Source organism: Myiozetetes cayanensis, unplaced genomic scaffold (genome assembly GCF_022539395.1).
Source record: "Myiozetetes cayanensis isolate MyiCay16 unplaced genomic scaffold, myiCay2020 scf7, whole genome shotgun sequence".
Taxonomy (NCBI): Eukaryota; Metazoa; Chordata; class Aves; order Passeriformes; family Tyrannidae; genus Myiozetetes; species Myiozetetes cayanensis.
The window spans coordinates 51051115-51075475 of record NW_026087964.1 but is presented as its reverse complement, the minus strand read 5'-3'; the positions used below and the strand labels follow the sequence as shown (position 1 = coordinate 51075475).

The 24361-nt window shown below is 36.6% G+C and overlaps 1 protein-coding gene across 3 annotated transcripts in view; it reads left to right on the top strand.

Annotated features, from left to right (window-relative positions):
- Positions 1-24361, top strand: part of CCSER1 (coiled-coil serine rich protein 1) — a 650601-nt gene that overhangs the window by 297813 nt on the left and 328427 nt on the right. For all 3 annotated transcript variants that reach the window (XM_050338710.1, XM_050338711.1, XM_050338713.1), the window contains exon 7: positions 12074-12151. In XM_050338710.1, the coding sequence (XP_050194667.1) occupies positions 12074-12151 (78 nt within the window). The remainder of the gene's footprint in view (positions 1-12073; positions 12152-24361) is intronic.

Sequence of the window (24361 nt, the reverse complement as noted above, 5' to 3'; positions counted from 1 at the left end):
TTGTTGCCCCTCCTCTGGACCAGCTCCATTAGATCCCTATCCTTCTTATGCTGGGGACCCCAGGGCTGGATGCAGCACTCCAAGTGGGGTCTCACCAGAGCAGAGTAGAGGGGCAGAATCACCTCCCTCGACCTGCTGCCCACTCTGCTTTTGGTGCAGCTTTCTGTGCTAGGAGTGCACATTGCTGGGTCATGTCCAGCCCCTCATTTTCTAAACTCCCTTGTTCTTCTTGGGCCTGTTCTCTATCACTTCCTGAACTGCATGGGCTTCCTGTGGGCCCACTTCTCAAGCTTGTCCACATCCCTTTGGATGGCATCCCATCCTTTTAGTTTGTCAACCATACCTTACACCTTGGATACGAGTAACGTTTGAAAAACATTTACTAGTGACGTTTTGAAAACAAAGTTCTTCTTTTTTTAAAGAAATCTGTGGTAAACAGATGACAATAATAATATGAATTGTTTTCTGTTTTGTGTGATTTTGTAAAAATCATCTGAAAAATGTATACCTGCAAGTAGCTTTTTTAACCATAGTATTTTTGCTTAAGTTTAGATACCTTCCTATAATAGCCTGTTAAAAGCATTCAGCAAGAATCCTGTGAAAATTGTTGTTTTCCTTCAGGAAAACTTTACTTATGTGATGAGGATTTTCTATTGGATTTTTGCATGCATCTGTCAAAAAGCTACGAAATGGCTTTATTTTTCCTCCTGCTTTCTAGATAAGACACTCTCTGATTTGCAGAAAACAAACAAGTAGTGTATAAGTCATTTGTGTTCACAGTTATTATCTTGTTTTAAAGTGCCCTCAGTAAAAGTTGCAAATTTTCCTTATTTAAAAAAAGATATAAATGTAGTGGGTTTTTTTAATATAAGATTTCACAAAACTCCTGGGACTGAACCCTTGCATCTCTGGTTATGACAAGGATTAAAACTGCTTCTGGGCACCTGTCCATTGCCCTTCTAATACAGAAACCAATTAGGCTTTATACTACTGAAGAACAGTCATAACCAAGTGAAAGAAACGGAGCCATTAGACTAGAAAAGATTGAAACCTGGCAGCAGAATTTTCTTCTGATCGTATGTGGGCAGCTTCCAGACCCTTTACAAAATCCCAGTGTTGCAATAAGAGTACTGTATGTTAAAAAAAATACTGAGAGGTTTTTAAAGGCCGTCATCATGTGCTCTGATTGATGCAGAATTTAGGGGAAAAAAGTCTGGTGCCTTTAACTGAAAAGCTGTAATAAAATAGATAGGCATGGCAATATTGATTTTAGCATTCCCTCAATATTGATTTCTTCTGTTGGAAATGCAATGTTCCACAAGTGTATTTTTGCATCTGCAGCGTGTGTACTAAAAGTTCCTTGAATTTTATCTGTTCACTTCCTGTACTTCAGTGCAAACTTTGCCAAAAAAACATTTGCCTCTATTCTCAGAGCAGCTTCCTTTTCAAGATTCTACTTTGTTTGCAGTATCTGATACAGACAAATAGTAAATTGTCGCAACTTTAAGAGGCATGAAAAAGGAGAAAGATGAAATTTTTGTATTGAGCTTATCACTCCTGAAATGTTGGGAGCAGTAATAGGATAAGAGCTAGAGTTCACCAGGACTACTGTGAGCCAGGTTTTTGAGCCCAGCTCTGCTGATGGACATCATTTAAACCCAGGGTATTTTTGCTGCCTGCAGATCCTGTGATCTCTCAGGGTATTCTTTTATATGCCTATGGGATATCAGTTTCTTTTGGGGATTTTAGGAAGAACTTGGGGAACTAGCCTTTGCTTTTAACTCAGATGACAGCTCATGCCTAGGATGAGGTAGTCACATGCAGTTTGCTCTGCGTGAGCTTGCCTCTGGAAGCAGCTGATGCAGTGACAACCACAGGGCCTCCTTGCAGCAGCCAAGTGGTGTTAGCACCTGCCATCACCTCTGTGGTGCTGAGGAGTGAAAGATGCAACAGTGATGCCAAGAAAAGCTTCTGTTTTTACCATAACTGAGCCTACAGAGATTCTTGTAAGCAGTGGCAGCTGCTGAGAGCTAAAATCATCGTGGTGGATTCAAGGGGAAAAGAAGTAGATAAAAGAAACTCACTGAAGCCATGCAGAGAGAGTGCCATCAGATAAGCCAGAGTGCCAGCTGCTTTGTGGTGTAACGTGAGTACAGATAAACTCATAGCCTGTAGCATGAACCTATGAGTTTGCTGACATGTCTCCTCATTTGCTTTGACTCTTGCTGATTTATTATTGTAATAGTTCAGTCAGAGCTATTTCAAGGCATACTGATTTATCACATAGTGACAGAGCCAGTACCTTAACCTTGCTTTGTGGAATTAGCAAACTAAAAAATACCGTAGTGGAGATGCGCATAACATTGCCTCCAAAAAACCCAGGCAGTATGATTATTTTTAAAGTGCTTTTCATTTGAAAAGCTCTTTATATTTTATTGTAGCTAAATGAATGTGAAAGGTGTATTCAATTTTTCTCCCTGGTTTCCCTATTAATGGTGAAGGGTAGGAAGAAATTATACTCATTTGTATTCCTGGACATAATATAAATGAAAAATGAATATTTTATTGTTAATGGCTTTATCAAATGCTGTTCAGATATCTCAGCAAGTTTAGTATATAATTCCATTGCAAACCACAAAAATTAAAACAAAATGCTCAGCTGAGGGCTCTAAAAATAACGATAATGCAATGCCTAAGTACTAGTACAGGCAATTTTTAACTCTTCTATTCCTTTGCAAATCGTATCAATTTCTTAAGCAGTATAGTTGGGCCTCCCCAGACTGCACAGAGCTTGGGGCTGCAAAGTTGTGTCAAAATGGATGTTTACTGTAGCAAAATTTTAGGTATTTTTCAGACATTCATTATTTGACCAGCTTCAATGTGTATGTATTTTAAGTAGCAACCCAATTTTATGGCTGCTACATCAGAGCATTTTTTTCAGTCAACTTTGTATGTTTTTATATCTAAATATATGTATACACACTACATGTACGCTATATATACTTTAGATATATTAGATATATTTTTATATATATAATAGCCTGTATATGGACTGAAGGGGATGGGTGTCGACCAAAGGAAGGGGGAGAGGTAGAGAAGGTGGGAACACTTGCAGGTTCAGATAGATGGGGCACAAAAGGAGTAGTGTTGGTGATGGGATGGGTGTGGGAATGGGAAGTGCACAGGAGATGCTGTGCAAATGAGATGTTGTGCAAGGTGAGAAAGAGAGTCTTGAAGACAGTCTTGGGGTGCTGGTGGATGAGAGGCTGGACATGAGCCAGCAGTGTGCGCTTGCAGCCCAGAAAGCCAATTGTATCCTGGGCTGCATCAAAAGCAGCGTGGCCAGTAGGGTGAGGGAGACGATTCTGGTCCTCTCATCTGATCTTGTGAGATCCCACCTGGAGTGCTGCATCCAGCTCTGGGGTCCACAGTGCAGAAGGAACATCAACATCTTGGAGCAAGTCTAGAGAAGGGCCATGAAGATTAGAGGGATGGAGCACCTCTCCTATGAGGAAGGGCTGAGAGAATTGGGATTGTTCAGCCTGGAAAACAGAAAGCGTAGGGGTGACCTAACTGTGGCCTTCCAGTACCTGAAGGGAGCCATGTAGTGGCAGGACAAGGGGGAATGGCTTCAAACTGAAAGAGAGTAGGTTTAGGTTAGATGTTAGAAGTAAATTCTCTACTGTGAGGGTGGTGAGACACTGGCACAGGTTGCCCAGAGAAGCTGTGGATGCCCCATCCCTGGGAGTGTTCAAGGCCAGATAAGGCTCTGAGCAACCTGGTTTATGTCCCTGCCCACAGTAGAGAGGGTTGGAACTAGGTCATCTTTGAGGTTCTTTCCAACCCAACCCATTCCACGTTTCTGTGATTCTATGAATACCTTGATTAGCGCTGGGAAGAGCAATAGGTATTAGACTAGAGCAAGGAAGAACAAATAGAACCAGAAAAATTGTGGAGAGCTTACTGCAGTTGGGGTAGTTTCTATTGAACCCTCTGGTAGGGTGGGAATTGAATTACCTGTTGTGCCTTACACTTATTCTTTCCTTTGAGAATGGAAGTTGCTGTGTGAGGATGGAAAGTCAGCATACCACATAGTTAGATAATCAAGGAATTTTCATTCTGTTTTGACCAACTCCACTTTGGAACCTGCTTCCTAAACCAAAAAGCAGGCTTAGCTTTCTGGAAACTGTGTCTGTGGCAAGCAAAATTTCTAAATTTCAGAAGCTGAAATATTGTCTTCTGTTACACAAATAGATTCAACTCCCTAAAATCATTAAAGAGTATTACAGTTAAAAGCACCGTGAACAAATAATATGGCAGAATTTACTTACTAAGTATTTCTCTTTTATTTCTATCAACATTATATGAAAGCAGTGCTACAGCCATGGAAAATGTATTTCAAATTGTAAAATGTCACTTCTTTTCTTGTAGTGGGAAAAAAACCCCAATCGTGTCTTCCTTGATCTAGCAGCAGACACATACAGATGTTTAAAATGTTTCCTTTAAGCTGTTATTGGGTAATTCAAGGCAGTTTTGAGAATGGTGCCTCTGCATCTAAATAAGCTAAAAGACACTGTCAGAAGTGGTTCCATACTGAAATCGTAGAAACCCTTCTGAGAACTGATGAAGAAGTGAGAATAATTGCAATCACAACATTTAGAAAGTGCAAAATAGCTTGTTAAAACCTCAGTGAAATGCATAGCAATTGAAGGCATCTGAATCTTTTTAGGAATCACAGAAAAATAAAACATAGCCTCATATTAAAACACCAGTGTGAAAATCTGGCAAAGTTGCCTGCATGATGCTTACAAACAAAAGTAAAGGTAGGAAACAACTGGACAACTGAGCAGCAAATTATTATGAAAATCAGGTTGTCTTTGTCATGTTCAGAATTAAAAATGAGTTTTGTTAGTATTATGGAAGATTACCCTCATTTATATGAAGACACTCTGTGACAGGGAAACTACAGTCAGAAGACCAACCACAATATTGGAGGAGATATCACCTATTTCCCTATGAACTTTTGGGTAGAGATACACTGAACAGTAAAGCCTGTGTAGTTTTTTTGACATGAGTTTAGTGTATGTTAAAATGTGTACCTTAAAGAAAAATATTCATTAATAGCTAGTGGAATGAGATTTTTGTCTCGAAGGAATCGTGTGTCTTATAGACTAGAAATAGACATTACATTGTAAAGAGATCACAGATATCTTTCAGTGCTTCGTGGAGAGCAGTTCATTGTATATGAGCATAGGAACTGTTTTGCTGAAATTGGCACCTACATCTATGTCTGACTGAAACAATGGCCATCTGTGGATAGTTCAGAGGAACTTTGAGAACAACCTGTTTTCAGGAGCATTCTTTTTCCTAACCCATCAAGATAATTACTTCCACATGCCCAGTAATATATAAATGTATATTCTGTATATATTTTTGTCCTCATTCATGTAATTGTAGGTGCATTTATTGGTTGTATTGATTGATATCTGATCTTTTTTTAGCTACAGCTTCTATATTGGTCCCAATATACTATGCTGTGTAATGTTGCAGAACATGCATGTGTGTGTAAGGGAAGAAGAGGAGTCAATGCTGGTACCTGATTTTATGCTTCTCAGTTTAATTAATTGGTTACTTATTCTAAGTGTTTCATTTGGAAGTGCAGAAAACCAGTGGATATCCGTGCAGGGAAGATGAAGGAGTTGGAGAGAGCCCACAAATTCTTTGCTGATGCACTTTTCTTTGAGTGGATGCAGACATTTTCTTCCAGATTCAGGCTATGACTGTGGTATGGAGTATCAGGTAGTTACTCTTAGTGCTGTGATGCAGGCTTTGGAGAAAGAACACGTCTTTGTGACTAGAGTTAAAAAAAAACCAGCAAAAAACCCACTGAACCTACTGTGTGAGACAACCATCATATTTGCCACAAAGCTGAATGCAGTTTGAGCAAAAAAATGTGTACATTTGAAACTGAAAGATCTCCTGCAAGGAAAGAAAAGCAATTGAAATAGGCAGCGTGCAGATTAAAATCCCAGGAGAGCACTTTGTTCTCTCAATTGCCTGCTGAAAGAGCAGAAAAAGCTGAAGTTATATGATATTATTAAGGAAGAATATACAATAACAAAATGTCAAGGCTGGATAGTATAGTCAATGAAGTATGAAAGAAACAATAGAAACTGAAGAGGGAGTAGAGTTTTGCTCAAGGAAATCAGTTCTCGACTGTGTTGTCAACAAAGCATTTGCATCTATGAAAGCAACACAGTGGTTTTCATTAGGATAAAAATATGTCTGGAGTTGCATTTAATATAATGTGTCATTGTAGCAGTCCCAACTCACACAGTGACAGTAATTGATGATCCTGCAGTACTCTTCTCCAGAAGATGTTAACCCCAAAGTCATTGTCCAAATTACTTTTGAAATTAGATTCTGCTTGTGATGGAAGTGAAGGGGGTTTTTAGAGATTAACTCGAGGTGAATTTGCTGTTTGGGAAGGTAAAAATGGTTTTTGCCTACATATTAATGGACCCATCATCTAATCTCTGTGTACCAGGAAGTTATCTGACCAAGGAACTTGCGTCTCCGTTTATTATGAGTTTTGTGGAGGAAAGCAAGGAATAAAGACAAACTGGAAGGATGAACAAGGGGAAAATAAAGAGCAGAAAGAAAGAGAGATTTGCTATTACATAAATCTATTATTTATGTAGTGATATATGTGTCATTGTCTATTATGAGAAATGTGACATTTCTATGCTTATAAAAATACTGTTTTTTTCCCTCTGTATATACTCCACTGTAAACCAGAAACGCTTAAATCTCTTTCTTTAAATTTACACATTTAAAACCACGTGTATTAAGGTGTTTTCCTTGCTCCAGCTACTAAAATATTTTTATGTTAAGGATTTTCATATTACCATTTTTCGAAACTAAAAAGCCGATAGTAATAGTAATTTGTACCTGGTACTTTGGTGTTCTTACGTTTTTGCATTTAATATAAGGAGAGGAGAGATAGGTAACTTGGCCAATTTAAATATTTGAGTAAATTGTTTATATTGAATATAAATAAACAATGTGAAAATATAATCTGAGTCTGAACTACTTCAAACACTGTAACCGTGCAACAAATCGTGGAGTGGTTAAGCACACTTTATGTTGCATGCTGGTTTTGGGCTTTATAATTAATTCATCCTAATTAAAAGGCAAAAAGAGCATCTTTCCAGCTATTTTTCAAAGTAGAAAGTTAACAAAATATGCTTCCTACTGATCCCTCCTCGCTGAAAAAAATTATTGTGCCAAGTATTAGATTTGATAGACTTCCTGAGAACTCAGAGTCTTCTAAAATAAACAACACTAGACATACAAACGCTGTTAACTGATAGATCAGTGTCTTATCTTATATGAGGTGAAATTTCCCACTGGCATTTCACAGCTCAGGTGATTAGCTTTGGTTAGATAGTGAGAGCAGTCAGGTCTAATCTGTACACCTGTATACTGATTGCTCATTGTTAATCAGTAGATAATTAAACGACTAAAAACTTACTTGGCCGCCTTCACCTCACGTACTAGCATAAAAAGAAGTAGCAAGACACAGTAGCAGATGTAATTTATGCTTCACCCCTGCACTGGGAGCTGCAATAACTCAGGTGGCCTTCTAAGCTTTGGGAGCAGCAAGCAGCAAGACCAGGCGAATGCTGGAAAAAATATAATTAAATGTCTCAGCTTTTAGTTGCATTTATTAATAATTAGTAAGAATAATTAACTGTACCTTCTAATAAAAGATGCATGAAATAGGTTTATAAAGTAACCACCTGAATTCTATTCAGAGACGTTAGAAAATAGGCCTAGCCACGTTATGAGGAGGCACTTGCATTCTTAGTGAGAGAGATTGGAGTTGTTGGGGACAGTTTCTCCAACATGGTGGGTGGGGTAGGAGATTAAAGTTTGTATTGTGTATCTACTGTTTTTCTTATCTAAACTAATATTCATTTTTCTGGTCTCAATTTTTTTAAAGAAATTTTTTTGCATGATGAAACTGTATCAGCAAAGCCTCTTTGTGATGCTAAATAGTATAGAAATTACAGAAATCAGAGCACTCCAAAAGTGTATAGGAGAGCATTGCACAGTCTGGATGAATAACAGGATTTCTGATTGTGTCTTTGTTTCTAACCTCCCTTCATAGCTTTGAGCAAATCACTTTCCCTTTTTCGCTTCCACGGATAAAATGGGATAATAACATTTAAGTATAATATTTCATAAAGATGCTATGCAGACCCATTAATAAATCCATTTACAGGTCTTTGATTACCTTCAGTATATCAAAATGTCACTACTGAGTTTGCTGACTGCGCTTATTAATTTCCTAGCTCTACTCAACTTCTAGATTATAAAATGATACTTTTTGACATAACTTATGATACAACTAAAACTATCACTCTGAAAGTCAGTTCAACACTCCTTACTAAAAGCTATAAAGTACACAGATTGTCTTTTCTTCAGTTATTGTAAAGATTTATTTGATCTCTAGCTCTAATATCCACTGAAGGTTTTCTCTGTCAGTATTAACTTCTTAGATCAATAAATTGTGATACTGATCTCCAGAGAAGTCAATGTCTGCCAACTACCATTGCAGTGTTTACCCTTGTTGAAAAGCAGTTGTAGCAAATTAAATTGGCTTCTGTCAGTGGACAGTCTCTATTTTATGGTACAATTAACAAGGGTTGATACATGGGCCACTTCCTAGAAAAGATGAGATTAAAGGCAAGGGTTTGTACCAAGAAAAATCCGAATTTATGAGGTGAGGTGAAGCTGCTTTCATTTAAAGAACAGTTGCTGCAGACTGGAAGATGACTCTTGTTTTCAAAGGAGCATGTTTTTAACAATGTGCACGTACCTGATCTTCTGTATTGTTGGAAAACCACTGACTATATTCTCTACTTCTACTGTGCTGTTAGAAAGTATACATCAGTATTTAGGTTTATGAAACATTCTGCTCTGAGACAGGTATACACAAGTGGAAGAAAACAAAGCCAAACCTGTAACTACTTTAAAACAGATCCAGAAAGAGCTGCTTTTTCTTTCATCTGGCTCAAATTGTGGTAATCTGTCCTCAAACGGGATCCTGATCCTTGATCTCCAAACAGGATGTAGAAGTTTGTTTTCTTAGACTTGTTTTCTTCCTTTGCCTAATTATAAAGAAACTTCCTGTTGTTTAATCACATTTTTAACATTGCTCTCTGAGGATAAATGATTAACAAGGCCTAGCAGTGACTCCAAACTACCCATTCAGTTGCACAGGAAGGATGATGTATACTTAGACTGATCAGAAATTAGAATAAAACTTGAACATTGACCTTTGTAATCACGGAACAATTGCTGGCAAAATTCTAATAATGTCTGGATAATTTTCTGTATTGTAACAGCCTGTTCCATACTAAAATTGGCCTAAAAGTACTGAAAGAAAAGCTTACAGGGTTGTTTTTGACATGGGCTTGATGTTATTTTTCTGAGAAATACTTGAGTTGCTTGGTATTCAGACATTTTGAAAAGATAGTTTAGGTGATTAAAGCTTTGAAAATTCTCTGCCCTCCATTACACTGAGAAGTTTCCAGTGTTACATGGAAAAGGCTCAGTCTACAAAACCCAGCTAAGCATTTTGTGGGTCAAAAATACTTATTAAAATGATAGTTGAGCAGAAAAGTACTGCAAAATTAGATGTCCTAATTTAGCTAATTTTGCCTAATATTTGTGATTTGATAGAAATTATGTTTATTTTACTTTCATAATGACTTTTAAGATGTAATTATAGCGTAATGGTGTTGCATCTTCTGGTTAATTTATAAGTACAACCTATCAACTTTAAGATGGACTAAGAGGGGTGGCTTTTATGAGAACAGAATTGATTTAGACAACATCAAATAAAAAGTACCCATTGGGTGAATTCCTCACAGTGGTATTTTTTAACATGTATAGGGAACTTTAGACTGCAAAGTGTGATTGTGATAAACACTCCATGGACAGTAAATTTAGAGTGAGGGTGTGATGTTGTTTGAAATTCTTAGTATATCCCTTTAAGAGGACAAGCTGATAGCACCTCTCAAAGCAGCGATTAGTTTTTAGTAGCTCAAGAAACAACACTTTGGTACTGTCCCACTCAATTCTCTGCTATAATAAACTGTGTTAGTGCCATTGGATTTAATTAATTTACAGAGGCGTGGAAACTGCCGTGCTTTCCTTAGAGGTGAAAACCACTGCAGTTCTTGGAGGGGCCACTGAGATCATGTAGATGTGGACAGCTCTAGTCAGGCACAGACTCTTCTGCCAGTGCTCCCATCTGGCTGAACTCAAACCGTTTTCAGTCCAGAAGCTGTGTGCGCACGGTGCTCCTTTGAATATACCCTGTCTCTCAACAACCTTACTAGTTCAGGCACGGTGCCACACCAGTGTGGCATTCAGACCTGGGCTGGCTCGTGTCCAGTCATTGTAGAAGAGCAGATGTTTTTCTGAGGTATGTGCCCTGAGATGTTTTGTCAAGCAACATGGTCACTGCAACTTCTAGTTGCACATTAGGGCACTTGATTTGGTTTGGAAGCAGCTACTTGATTTTTTTTTTTTCCCCGTCTTAGGTTTTTTCTGTTCTGTGTAAATTAAAGGACAAATTATCTTCAGCTGAACTGTTGGCTTTTGAGGCAGAATACTCCCACAGAGGAGGTATCCAGTCTGTCTGCACTTTGAGCTTAATCTAAAAGAGCTATGTTTCCCTTCCTTTTGTAGAGATTATTGGCCAGTTTTCTTGGTTGAGTGCAGGAGTACATGTTAAAAATTTGTAATGTTTCTGAAAACCAGAGTGATCAGTTCTACAGAAATATTGGCTTTCTGACATGCTGTAATCTCCCTTATTTCTCAACAGCTTCTCTGTGTTCCATGTGTTATTAATTACCTGTCTCTCTCTTTCTCTTAGGAAATAATTACCATGGTCCCCTTCTTTCTCCTTTATTTGCATCCCTTTTATTTAGCAAGTAACTGTTGTCTTTTCTTCCTGGTGTGATGTAACTGATGTGTATCTAATTAAACTCAGAAATCTTCTCAGTAGGTGTTAACTTTGAAGTCTGTGCGCTCTATTTGAGATCTGACATAGAGATTTTGTACCCAAAATTTTATCTCATTTTTCATCCTGTAGCAGTTGGTTGAATAAAACGCAGCGTCTCTACATAACATAAAAATCTTCTGATTAGTGATCTGTTATCACTTAATGGGTGGAGCAGTATTCTTCACTTGCAGAATTTTGTTTTTTAAAGGGTTCAGAGTAGATTCATATTGATGTGAAAATAGGTATCAGATTAGTTAAACTGAATTCATTCTTCATTGTAATGCTACAGTGTGAAAAGGAGATGCACATCTAGGCCATGCAAATTTGTTGATTTTTTTTTTTTTATATTCTTCATTGTATCTTTTCTGTTTTATTGGTGGTTGTGATGGATTTCTTTCCATTTTAGCACTTGAGGTATTTCCCAAAAAGTATCATATATTCTAGTTTTCTCCAGAGCAATTGGGTATTGTTTATATATTTTTTTATATCCAGATTTTGTTCTATTATTAGTACTATTGACAATCGTTAAGAGCTTCCACAGTTCATTTTATATCTATCACATTGTAAAAATAATGACCATGCTAACCAACAGGTTACTGTACTATTACCTGGAGAGAGTAGTGGTTTAGATCGATCTTTAAAGCATTTAGACTTGATAGGTCCACTGAAGAATAATGACTTATTTTTATTATTAACTTTGGTCTTCCCTGTTTCTTTTAATGTATTAGGGCTTGTTTGTGTACTTGTGCATGTGTTTCAATATTTGAATGGGGAATTAATTTAAAATAAAGAAAATGCAGAGTACTTAACCATTAGTGAAGTACTTGAACTAATTACAAGTAAATAAAGTACAGATTGCAGTTGCCTTGTCAATCTAATTCTGTTTTCAATGTTTTTTTCAAGTTTTTTTTGTTTTGTTTTCTCTTACAAAATGTTAAAAGCTGTCCATAGAACTTGATTGAAAATACAAACTCCTGTGTGCTTTTCTTTCAGAGTACAGACATGAGTCCAGCAAGTAGCACCACCTCACTCCCTGTTAGCCCTCTCCCTGAAGAGCCATTATTTTTCAAGGTATGGTTAATTAATTTAATACTAAATATTGTCTGTTAATTTTGGCTTATCATGTTGTCTGGGGTACTGTGAAGTGCTAATATTACTTCTTCCTTTCCTTAAATTACTGTGGTATCAGCAGATGTCCTGTGTGTATAGCATGCAGTTTTCAAGAAATGCCTAGAATAAAATGTTATTGGTTTTGAGAGGAATATTTTACCAGCAGACTAGAGCCATAAACTGTTATTTAAAAGACTGTGCTTTTATTCATTTCACGTACATTTTGAAATGTGCATTCCTGTATATGTGTGTATCATCAACAGATTTGTCTTTATTTTGTATTTCAACTACATGTTTTAGTGAAACAGTGATTAGTTACTCCAAGGATACAGGAGACATTAAAGATCTGTCAAAGAACAGGTTTGTCATAAATCCAGTGTAAGCCACAGGCCTGGCATTTTAATTAATTTTAATAATAAATGTTTGGACAATGTCCACAACTTCATTAGATTTAAGCTGTGAGGAGCAAGTGGCAATGTGTCACTTTTTCAGCTGACTTCATGGTATCCAGCCCTGGGATACAGAATGCCCTTAGGCAGAGCCAGACTCTTGCAAGAGTTCTTCTGAGGCCGCCCAGGTATTCTGTGTTGGGAAGCAAAGAAGTCACCTTGCCAGTTGTTTGGTTAGATAAAGAAGAGGGAACTTGTGTCTTTAGCACCATTGACTCAATTGTCATGACATGGATTAAGTTACACTCACAAGGAATATCCCTTTTAAAAATTTATAATTTTTCCTCTCCTAAGTTTCCACCTTCTGTTTGGATAGAATTAGTTACTTGGGTTGTGTTTTCAATCACCTTGTGATGGTGCTAAATTAAAAATGAGGAACTGGAATTAATAGTTTGCGTCTCTCCTGCACATTCCCACAGCACAGGAAATACCAGCAGCCTTCAGACCTTACCAATTGGAAAAATCAGCTTTTTTATTTTTTCCATATTTTGTATGCCTGTACAAGGCTTGTAGCCTGTAGGTCATAATCAACTAGCTTGTTCATAAGCAGCTCATTCCTGTTACTAGAATGGTTAAGGATTGTGCTTGCTCAGTTATTTCATCAGTGGAGGTACAAATGGGATAACAGTGGTCATCTGCTCACTGATTCTCATTCCTCTTTGGGGATTTAACATTTACAAGACCCCTGTCTCTCAGTCACATGAGGCTGAAACTGAGCAATGTTGTACCAAGATAGTAGGGCGTGTGTCTTTTTTCCTTGGCACACCACGTTAAAAGCACACTGAAGTCTGGTCAACATTCTAAGTTGCATTCAGTAGTTATTGTGTCTCCTGTGCCTGGAAAACCACTAAGATATGTCACATAAAAAGAAATAGGCTGCTTAGCTCAGATAAAAGTGTAAGAGGTAAGAAAATCTAACTTGAAAAAATGAACTCTGATGCTGAGGTAAGCAAAGGCTGCTCTGGTTGCATCAGGGGCACTCTGACAAGTACACTGTAGTGCCCTTATTTTTAAAGGAAATGGTGCTTGTATAGCTCAAAATGGATTGTTAGTTGCTTATTTGAAGTGGAATAGTTGCTCTATTAAAACAATAAAAATATTTTTCATATTAAAAGTCGAGTAGGAAATGGTACATGGAAGTGAAAAATTAGGGCAGGGAGCATTATTTAATCTTTCATTTTCAGTCAGTTTTCAAAACAAGAAACATTTTCCTTTGGAATTCAAGTAAAATGGAAGTCAGATTAGGAAAAAGTCAAATACATCTCATAGCCAATGCCCTTTAGGAGAAAAAAGAAGAGTAATTTACAACGTAGCAGTTTCTGTAATTTCTCCTTGACTCACTCCAAGAGAGAGCAGTATTGTTCCAGTAGTAATGTGAATAACAGGTTTTACAAGTCATAACCCTCTCCAAATACTGTCAGTCAATAATATTGGCTTTCGATGATGGGATGATGCATTTCCCTTAGCAACATGATAATAACCTTTCCCACATCTTTGCTGTAGAAATAAAGATTGAAAAAGAAATTCTATTCTGTGGTTCTGAAAACACAGGTGAAACAAAGCAGGGCCCTATAAACTGCCTCTCTTTGGGATAGTTGAGGATCTCTGAGCTAATGAACTTTTATATTAGATTGTGAAATGAAACCCAGCCCCAGTTCTCAACCATACCAAGAAAGAGAACTGTCCTTCCTTGGATTTTAACAATTTACTTTCATTTCTACATAAAGAAAGAATACAAATCCTGTCATCATACTCTCATTTTACATCCAACCTCACCAAAGCAGATGTCTAGAATTTTTAATCCCACAGGATATGTGGTGTATAAATATGGAGAACCTAAGTTTTTTAAACCATTTTAAGATTTTGAATTTAATCTAATGGAAGTTGAAAAAAGATTCCCCTGAGAGTGCTTGCAGGTTGCATCTCAGCTCTCCTAATACTGAACTCAGCTACGGTTCTCTCAGTCTATTCCACATACTGTAACATGTCGCACTGCCAGAAAGATGCAAATCATATGAGACTATACTCAGGAGTATTTGGAGGAATATCTTTTCCAGTGCAGCAAGAGATACTCCACCTGGGTCCATCGTATGCTGTTATTTTAATTGAATCATTGTGCTTCTTCTATGTTAAGACTGTACCGTTCAAAGACCGAAAGTGATACACAGTAAAAGGAACAGAAAACAATTGAGTAAGAAATAAAGGTAGCCAAGTCCAGTGCTATTTAATCCTAAAAGCAACCATGAGAAAATGAAAAGATAAACATATCATTAACACCATTCAGCAACTTTTGCTCCATAGCTGTTGCAAATTGTAAATTTTGTTTTGCGTGAGGAAAGAGCAACTTTACACAGCAGCCAGAAGTACACACGATTTTGTATGCCCTTGGGTTTCTTTATCCCTATGGAGTTAGTGACACACAGGTATTCAGAGCAGTCTTCCTTAGCTGTGCTCTTCAGAATCTTGGAAAAAAGTCCTATTCAGCCACATATGCAGACACTTTTGAAAAGCTTTTCTGAAAGAATTTTTGATAAAACATTCATAGGCATAGTGATTATTATTATGTCAAATTCCAGCTTTCAGTCCACTGCTGTTTTCTATGGTTAAAAGTGTTTAAAAAAGCAAGATATTTTTTCATATTATGGGAAAATTTTATTTCTCCTCTCACAAAAGAACATCATATTTGTTGGTGGTTTTGAACTTAAACTCTTCTATAGGGAGGATCTTCCTTTGAATAAAAATTTATTCTTCTGTCCTTGTATAATATTGCTTGAAGAATTAGGTCCTTATCTTGTGGGGAAAAAGTTGTGTCACAGTTGAAAAATTTTAGAATTAAGAATTTGAAATAAAACAGAGCAGAATGGTGTTTGTCTTGCAACTTCAACTCAAGTGTTATTCTGTGTTATAGAAAAACTGTAGCTGGCTCAAATGTGAGTGACTTTTACTTATGAGTACTTATATCTATGCTCATTAGCTGGAATTAAAAATAATCCTGCCTTTAGGATTTAGAAGATAAGTGGAGGAGGGGGTATTTCTAAAAGGTCAACTTACCAAGCAATGTCTCATCCATTTTTTAGAACCTGTTCCTTTCTCCTACTCATTCTACTGTGCTTTATTACAATAGTATTTTATTAATTTTAAATTGTTCTAAAATATAGTGACAGCCTTTTAAGAAGAGATATATGACAACCATTTAGTACATAAGATATCTAATATTGCCTAATTATACATTATCTGTTATAATGAGCATCAATCTCACTGGTTATTAGCCACAACCAAGTTGTAAATAATAACCATAAATTTATTATAGGAACGTTTAATTGTGTTTCAGTTCTATGATTAATCTCAGCCACGCTTTACTAATTGGCATTAAGCAAAAGAAAAAAATTCTTCCATTCTTTCTTTTCTGCTTTGAGGGAGTTGAGAATTTCCTTCAGCATTTATTATCTTACTTGTTCTGACTTCTGTAATTAATACTCTTCATGCAAATTCCCTAAGTAAGAAAATGGAAGTGCCAGCACGAGCGGCAAAAGCTCACAGTCCTCAGCAGTGTTACTGCTGCTGTAGGTCTATATAGATTTATACTAAAATATGTCTGTACTAAGTTCTGCTGTTCATCCTGCAGCTCTACTGGCGCTGTAAACACAGATCTTTGCAGTCACTAATGGGCACAACTCCCTCAGCTCATGACATTTGTGCATACAACTTAGCAAGAGATAAATTTTCCATCTGGTCAATAATCATTTAATAATTTTGCTGCGGTTGTTTGGAATAATCAATATGACAGTCACAATAATGATTGCTGGTTAGCCCAGGAGACTTATCTTTGAGAGTGTGACTTGATATATCCAGGTGAAGAATGAGGTCTTCTCCTAACTTAGTCAGCAACGATGACAAAAAAATGGGCCTATACTTCAAAAAGCTTCTTATGCTGGGTGACACAGCAGCATATTTACCCTCTCTACCCTAATGCACTATTTTCAATATTTTGAATATTTGAAAAAGATAATTTTAATGTATCATTTCTTTTTGGTTTTGAAACATATTCTGAAATAATCACATAGACATTATGACCCATGGGCTGATACAGATTAGGTTTCAGTGATTGTCTTTCATGGGCTGGAGGCCTCATTAGCTCTCGTCCATCTCCTGCCCTCCACCTGAATTTCTGCTTCCTCTGAGAAGTTTTGTAAGTTTTGAAGCCTCTGTGGTTTTGGTGGGTTTTTTTTTGTTTGTTTGTTATGGAGATGTTTTTGGTCTTTTTACTAAAGTGAGTAGAGTTATACAAGTATGACTTATGCAACCCCACCTCTATTAATCTGCTGGCCCAATCTCCATCTTATTTTAAACCAGTCTGTCACCATTCTTCAGTGGTTTAATCAATTCCTCCCACTTTTTAATTTTATTTCCCATGTCAATATTTGCTTTCTTTATGACTCCTTATGTCTTACTGGTGTAGCACAGACTTATAAAAGTCACATCATCACAGCAGCTTTCTGCCTTTGATGAAAGCCTTCAGTTTTGTAAGTTCTCAAAAAGATTTATACATCTGATTTGTTTTGTAGTCTTTTATCATCCTAGTCTATGATATCTGCCACAGCACTGAATTTATTCTGAAGGTAGGAGTGCAAAGTAGGTATTATGGGTCCTGTTGCAAGAAGCATCGGTGCATCTATTCACTCTTTTCCTTAGTAGCTCTATGCATGCTTTTCCTTAAGAACAGGGCTCTGCCAGCAAACCTGAGTAGGACCACAGCACCTGGGTGGTGTGGATGTGGCTATGAAATTCCCTCAGCTTTGACTGATATGAAATGGAGTGAAGAAGAACATTATTATCAAAATAGAACTTAATAAGAGAAAAAAAAATTACAAAAAAAACCCAAACCAACAAACTTTCCCAGTTTTCCTCTGACCTAGTAATTTCTTTCAGGTTTAAGTTTATCCTGGCCATTAAACTGAGTCTGGAAAACAAACTGTCTCTCTCCCAACACATTTTCTCTGTCTGACATTGATTTTTACTTCCTTCTGTTGTTGAAAATACACTACATTTATGGGCTGATTTGAACAAGTCTTTATGTATTTTGTGTGTGTCCATTGAAAAAGCTTTCCTGTACACCATGGGACCAGAAATATCTACCTCTTCCTTCAGGTTTAGAAAGTAAGAAATATTAAAGGCAGCAGAGCTACTGTATAATCCAAAAATATTGCTATACAATTTTAGGAATACTGTATGTGAGTTAATCATTCAGATAACATTACTGCTTAGTTACTTTGGGCTGTTATACCTCCCTACATAGAAATATTTGATTTCGCACTCTTTGGGAACATTGGGTGAGTAAGGAGAAACAAATACACTAAATAAGCAGTTTTTCAAAGCAAAGACCAGGATACTGTAATGAAATGTTAAAAAACAGACTGTAGGAAAGAGTGGACTTAAAACGCCTCAATAGATATTCTTTTCTGAATGACTGATGTATAGTTAAGGAAGATTTTATCACCCAGACAAAAGTAGTCTTGAGTGCCTGCAGGTAATCTATACCTGCCAGACTTCATGTATGGAGAAGACAGACAAATATGTACACATTCTGAACATAAGATGGTATTTCCTGAGATTACCATTTCTTTCAGGGCTTGCAGCTCAAAGTCTAGCCTGAAAATAAAATAATTCAAGAGAGGTAATAGCTGAGGGCCTTGACACATGAAATGTGGAATCATTCAAGAAAACTTGTTTGAACTCATTAATACAGTTGTCCTGGTACAGGGACGTTTTACAAGATTTAGATTCCCCCTTCTTATTTAAAAGAAAAGATTACTTCTTATTGCGGGGAGTGTAGGTACAACATCTGTAATTTCCCAGTGTCACTGATATAATTACTAAAAATAATCAGGAATGAGACTGGGAGCTATGCCTGTATTGTCTGACTTCTTTCTGCCTCAATACCTTGGTCATAGTTTACTTCCTCTCCCAGATTTTGTCAACATGAATTCTCTTTTAGCATGTTTTCCTTAATTTGTTGAAACATGTCAAAGCATGACAGTTCAATATTTCAAAATTGTAATCCATGAGTTTAGGCAAAATTGATGTTTTTAATGCTATAAATTCAGTTAGTTTACTCAGTGGGGCACATACAGGAAAATGATTAATGTATATCTTATTAAAGTCTCCAAAAGCAACCAGAAACACAGATGATGCTTCAACAAAGGCATGCAGAAGGATCATCATTACTTTTTTCAGTTAACAGGGTTTCCGACCTTACTTAAAATTTGATATAATCAGTACTACAAGGGTAAATATTGGGTTCATTCAGGTTCCTTCCCTCAGGCAGACGCACGCTCACAATGTGTTCTGATGCATACCTACAGAGTAAGTTTTTCCTGCTGAGTACTCTATATCTAATATTTAAAAGTCATAAAACTTGTAATATTATGGGTTACTGACAAGGTAACCCATAATTGTATCATTAAGACTGTGAAAAAAGATTTTCTTGAAACTCCATGGGAGGATTTTGATATACCCAGTAAGAGCACTTAAAGTTCTTCAATCTCAATACAGACACTAAATCCTCCTAATTTCCCTTGTTTAGGGACTGATAGGCATTAAGTAAATCTGGGGGAGTACCTTGGCATGTTGAAGAATCCATTCAGTGCAGGCAGCTCGGGGTGCAGCTGCAGGTTGAACTCAGGGGAGCAGGAGCCAAGGTAGGAGCTCCTGAAATGCCTTTGCTTATCAAAGAACCTGGGGACCTTCGTCCCAGGCAGATGACTCCAGACTTTCCTGCCCTTAGACTGTGAGGGTATAAAGGCCCAGACTTTCTTTTGTTGAGGGTCCCTCCTTGAAAACACCAGTTTGAGCTGTTATTCTGTTGTTGCACTGTGATTAAATGATATTAAAGATCTAGACATCTGAGACTCTACTGTGGGAAAACGTGGTCTGACTGTGAGTGTGGGGTGTGTAGCTGTGAAGGGACCTCGGTCCCAGCTCAGAGGGTGTGAGAGTGACTGCCAGGGTGGCTCCTGGATGCTCAAACAGGGAAGTTTCCTTAACAGGCATTTGTAAAATATGTTTGTTTGTTTTGTTTTTTTTTTAGTGAGCAGAATTATTATTGTAATGACTACAGTGGCATGTGCCTTCAGGTCATGGATGGCATGTATTATGTCAGAAGTATCAGTTACTTTAGAAGTGAAAATGTTAATCGTATTGACCATTTTAACCCCAGCAGTTATTTTAAAGATGAAAATGTGAAACCATATTGACCATTCCAACCCAAGAGTATTTTTTTATGTGGTTCTATTGTCACAAATGAGATAAAATGTGAGTGTTTTCATAAACTTCATTCAATGTAGTGAAACTGCGAAGTTTTTGCAATTTGGGAATTAATTTAATAATAGTGATGATTCACTTTCCAGTATGTGTTAAAGCAATATATGTTTTCTTCCAAGAATAAATTAAAAAAACTGGGGACTTGAAAATGGGTTTCCTGCATCTCAGATGTGTATTCTCACTGTAGCAGGTGGTTTCTCCCTTTCTGGCCAATGACTGCATTTTTTATCCAGAAAGCTTCTGAAAGACATTTGCATGGAAACTTAAGGTGTTTTTGACAGAAAGTTTTGACTTCGTCAAATAAATGATTTCAAATGGAAATCTTCTGATCCTTGACTCTTCTAATAAAACATGTATGAACAATTTCCCTGTATTGAAATAAGTAATGTTAATGACCCAGCCACATTTGCAAACATAATCCCTGTAGGAAAACAGGAAAACTGTAGGAAATACAAGGTTGATGTTTTGAAATTCTTATAAAATTTAATGTATCAAAAGTACAACACTAAAAATAACTGACTTATTTTGATAACATTCACTTGGAGTTTAAAGAGACAGATATATTGGTGAGCAATTTAGACCACCATTAAGGATTGGATATAGTCTGTTAATTATGATCACCTGAAATTAAAGGGAAGGTTTAATTGCTGAAACAGAGGCACCTTGTGCCACTTAGGAAACTTAGCTATATCCTGTCTTTCCTCTTGTGAACTCTCTAGTAGAGCAGACAAGGTATTGAGTAGTGATGAGTGCTGTGGTTTGTTTTTGGTTGTTTTCCTGAGTTTGATACTTGGACATGCTGTGTCTCTTGGTAAGTTTTAAACTCCTTTGCAACCCACTTGTTTATACTGAGCTGTTTAATTTTACAGAGCAATGTGGCTTGTTTGGGAAGCTTTGATTGCATCATCTAGCTGGTGACTTAGAGTGTTTGGTTGGGGCTTTTGAAGTGATGTTCCTCTTTCCACCAACCTTTGCATGGTTGTATAACATTAAATATAGTTCTATGTGAAAAGAAATATTTTTCCCCTGCATTTAAAGATTATAAGATTGTAGTATTGGAGTAAATTTTTTGTTTCTGAATGGTGTAATGTTTCTTATTGTAAGCCCTGGCATGTGCATTCCGTTTACTCTCTGCTCTTCTCCTTGTTCCTGGTACAGTTCAGTACTTTGATGGTTGGTAGTGAAATGTATTCATTTGTTTAAGGTGACCTTTTAATGCCTTATCATTTGTTTAGGAACCATAAAGTTTTCTTTTTCTTTTTTACACATTTTTTTTAAAAAATATACAAATAAAAAGGTATCTTTGTTTATTGAAGTGTTCTTATATGTAGCTATATGATCTGGCTCTTAATAGTAGTCCTGAAAAGTTGTGTCTCATTACGTGTGTAGGATAAGAAATCTATTTGTTCAGGTTTCTTCATTTATTAGAGATTAATAAGAGTTCTGAAAGGCATTGGGGATGGAGACAATGGAAAGTGTCAGTTTTAATTCTTTTTAAAATATTGAAAACCTAGTCTCTAGGCTGTGAGTATATTTGATTGTTGTCATGGGAAACATGTATAGGAAAATGCCATTTGTATTTAAGTATCTTACAGATAACTTTGACAATTTAAAAAAAACCAACAACCTTGTAATTTTTAGAAAATATAAATTTATAACCACTTTTTAATAAAGGGATAAGGATATGATTTGCTTGCAAATTAGTGTTAAAAAAAGGGGAGGGGCCAAAGGAAAAAAGAGAACTGCCTTCATAGTTGAGTCAAGGTATACAAACAATGAATGGATAGGTATCTTTAAGTACAAAACTGGGCGTCTGAAAAGAGACAAGAGAAATCCTTTTCCGTTAATTATGAGTAGTTCGGTTCCTAGACAGGAGATGATGAAGTTCATTGCAGTCAGCAGTGTGGTTTCTCTTTGTTAGAAGCTGGGAATGGCAGGGACCTCCTCTCTGTCCCAGCTAGTTCTTTACTCTTGTAGTATTTATTCTCAGCAGTATTGTATAGTCCCAGTCCTCATTTGATTAAAGTCACCTTTGAACAGGCTTTCAGTCCCCTAAAGGTTCTGTTCCTCTGGTGTCTGATCTTTTCTGTCTCTTGAAATCAACAATACCATTTTCTGTATTCCTTGTATTTTTTTTATGTTGTCAGTAACCAAGAAAGGAATGAACCAGCAGGACTGATTGTTGTTTATTTTGGTTTTTTTATTCTTCACAGTGAAGTTTCAGATTTAAGTGAAAGGGAGAAGCATATAATGCTCCACAAACCTGTACAGAGCAAAACTTGTTTCTAGGGCTTCGAAGAAGATGTCTAAATCACCAGTTTATTTCAATAAGCCAGTAAAAAGAGGTAAAACTCAGAAAAAAATAGAAAAAATGTTCGTCTACAACTGAACCAAGGGAAAAATCAGGAATAAAAATAAATAGTTCTTACCAGCAACATGACACAAATATTATTGCTGAAGGTTTTTTGTTTACTTTTCACTAAAATATCTAACACTTCACCTCTTTGGCAGACTGTTATGTCTGGATCAAATTAAAAATGCTTAGGAAACGGAGACTAACTGGAAATCTGCACTGTGTAATTATGTATCGTGATAAAAAAGATGCAATAAAACCAAGAAAAAAACAAATAGTAAGAAAATAGGGGAGAGTGAATGTTTTAAGTAGTTATTTGGCATACCAGTGTTAAAGAACAGGAGTTCTTTAAGATGCACAAATTATCAACTTCTACTCCTATGAGAGATAAAGTTTAAAGATATTAAATGTTGCTTTCATTCTGTTATTGCAGCTGTTAAGTAGGATGAAGTTGGGATACTGTTTGAGAGGGGAACTTGGACTGTAATGTTACCTTACTATTTCTAAGTGATTGTTTGGATTGCTCTACGTTGGTTTTCTTTGGTCAAATTTTCAATTTCTTTGGCTACAGGTCTATCTGTATTTACAAGCTTAATAGGGCAGAACCTCTGTGCAAGCAGTTCTGGATGTGCATTTGCTGCTTTGTTCACAGTGAGCTCTGCTCACTGAGCAGCACTGAGACGAAGGATTTCGTCAAATTGACCACTTGAATGTGAGTTGGTGTATCAATACAGAATTGAATTTGGACAAGAAATGGTTTTCCTGTCCCGTGGAAATGTCAAACGTTTCACTACACTCTTGTGCCTGGTAGGAAACAAGCAGATCACATGCCGTGTCATTTGGTCACCCCAAGCTATAAGTGTCAAAGCCTTTGACTGTGACAGAAAGGTATTTGTCATGATTAGAAATGACCAAAATGGTACTTGTGGCTTCCTGGTATCTTCATTACTTTGCTTTATGCTCTGCTGTGTTCTTGAGGGTGATCCTTCAATTGCAAGTTGGTGTATCTGATGTTTATTGCCGTGTTTATAAACATTTTGAGTGAATAATATATATATAGGCTTTTAAGTTATTAATCCTTTAAGCCTTTTGCTTTGGTTTCCTCTTTTGAACATCTTTATCCGCTTCCTTCTACAACCACAGAATGGTTGATTTTAGTATTCTTCATTTCCTTAATTATCCTTAGTGATGCATGAGGATGAATGCAAATTTGTTAGCAAAATGATAATTCCTTATCATGACAAGAAAAAAACTCACAGAATTATCTGTCCATAAATTAAACCAACATTCTATTGAGCTTAATCTGTTTTATAAAGAAGCGTGCACCTTTTTGACAGAAAGAGGTCCTTAGAGTAAATGAAATTAATTGGGAAAAAATTAACAATGTTATGAAACTGTCTTTTTTTTTTTTTTATGTATCAGTACTACAATCATATAAATGCTACTGACACATCAACTAGAAATCTTCAGCATGCAAATTTGATGTGACTGATCATCAAAAATATTAATTAATTCTGAGGTGCAGAGGGTCTTGCAAACACTAACGCTCATAACACTCATACAGGGTGAAGAGGAATTATCTTCCTTTCACAGGAAGAGGCTTGAGGTATTTGTATTGCTGATACTGCATGTTGTCCTGGTCTCAGACTGGGGAACTGATTATATTTTTCCTGGTTTCAATTTCCAGGTATTAGTAATTCCTCACTGACCTGTGTCTTACTCAAAGGGCTAATATTCCCAGTCAGAACAAGAATTCTGCAACTCCTTTACTACCCAAGCTGGGAAACCAAGCCCAGTTTGCAAACAGATCTCTTCATTCATAGTCACATGTAGGAAAAGATAATTTCTATTTAAATAAATAAGTGGCATCTGAGGTGTATTTGTTATATTTAAAGATAACTTCCATTTCATTAGAGCATTAAACAGAGAAGTAATTCATACTGTGTGGTACTTCAGTTTTCTGTATAATGCTGAAATTGGTTTTGATTATAAATAAGCGTGGAAAGACAAGTTGAAAAATGGCGTGTTTAACCTTACATCATATTATTG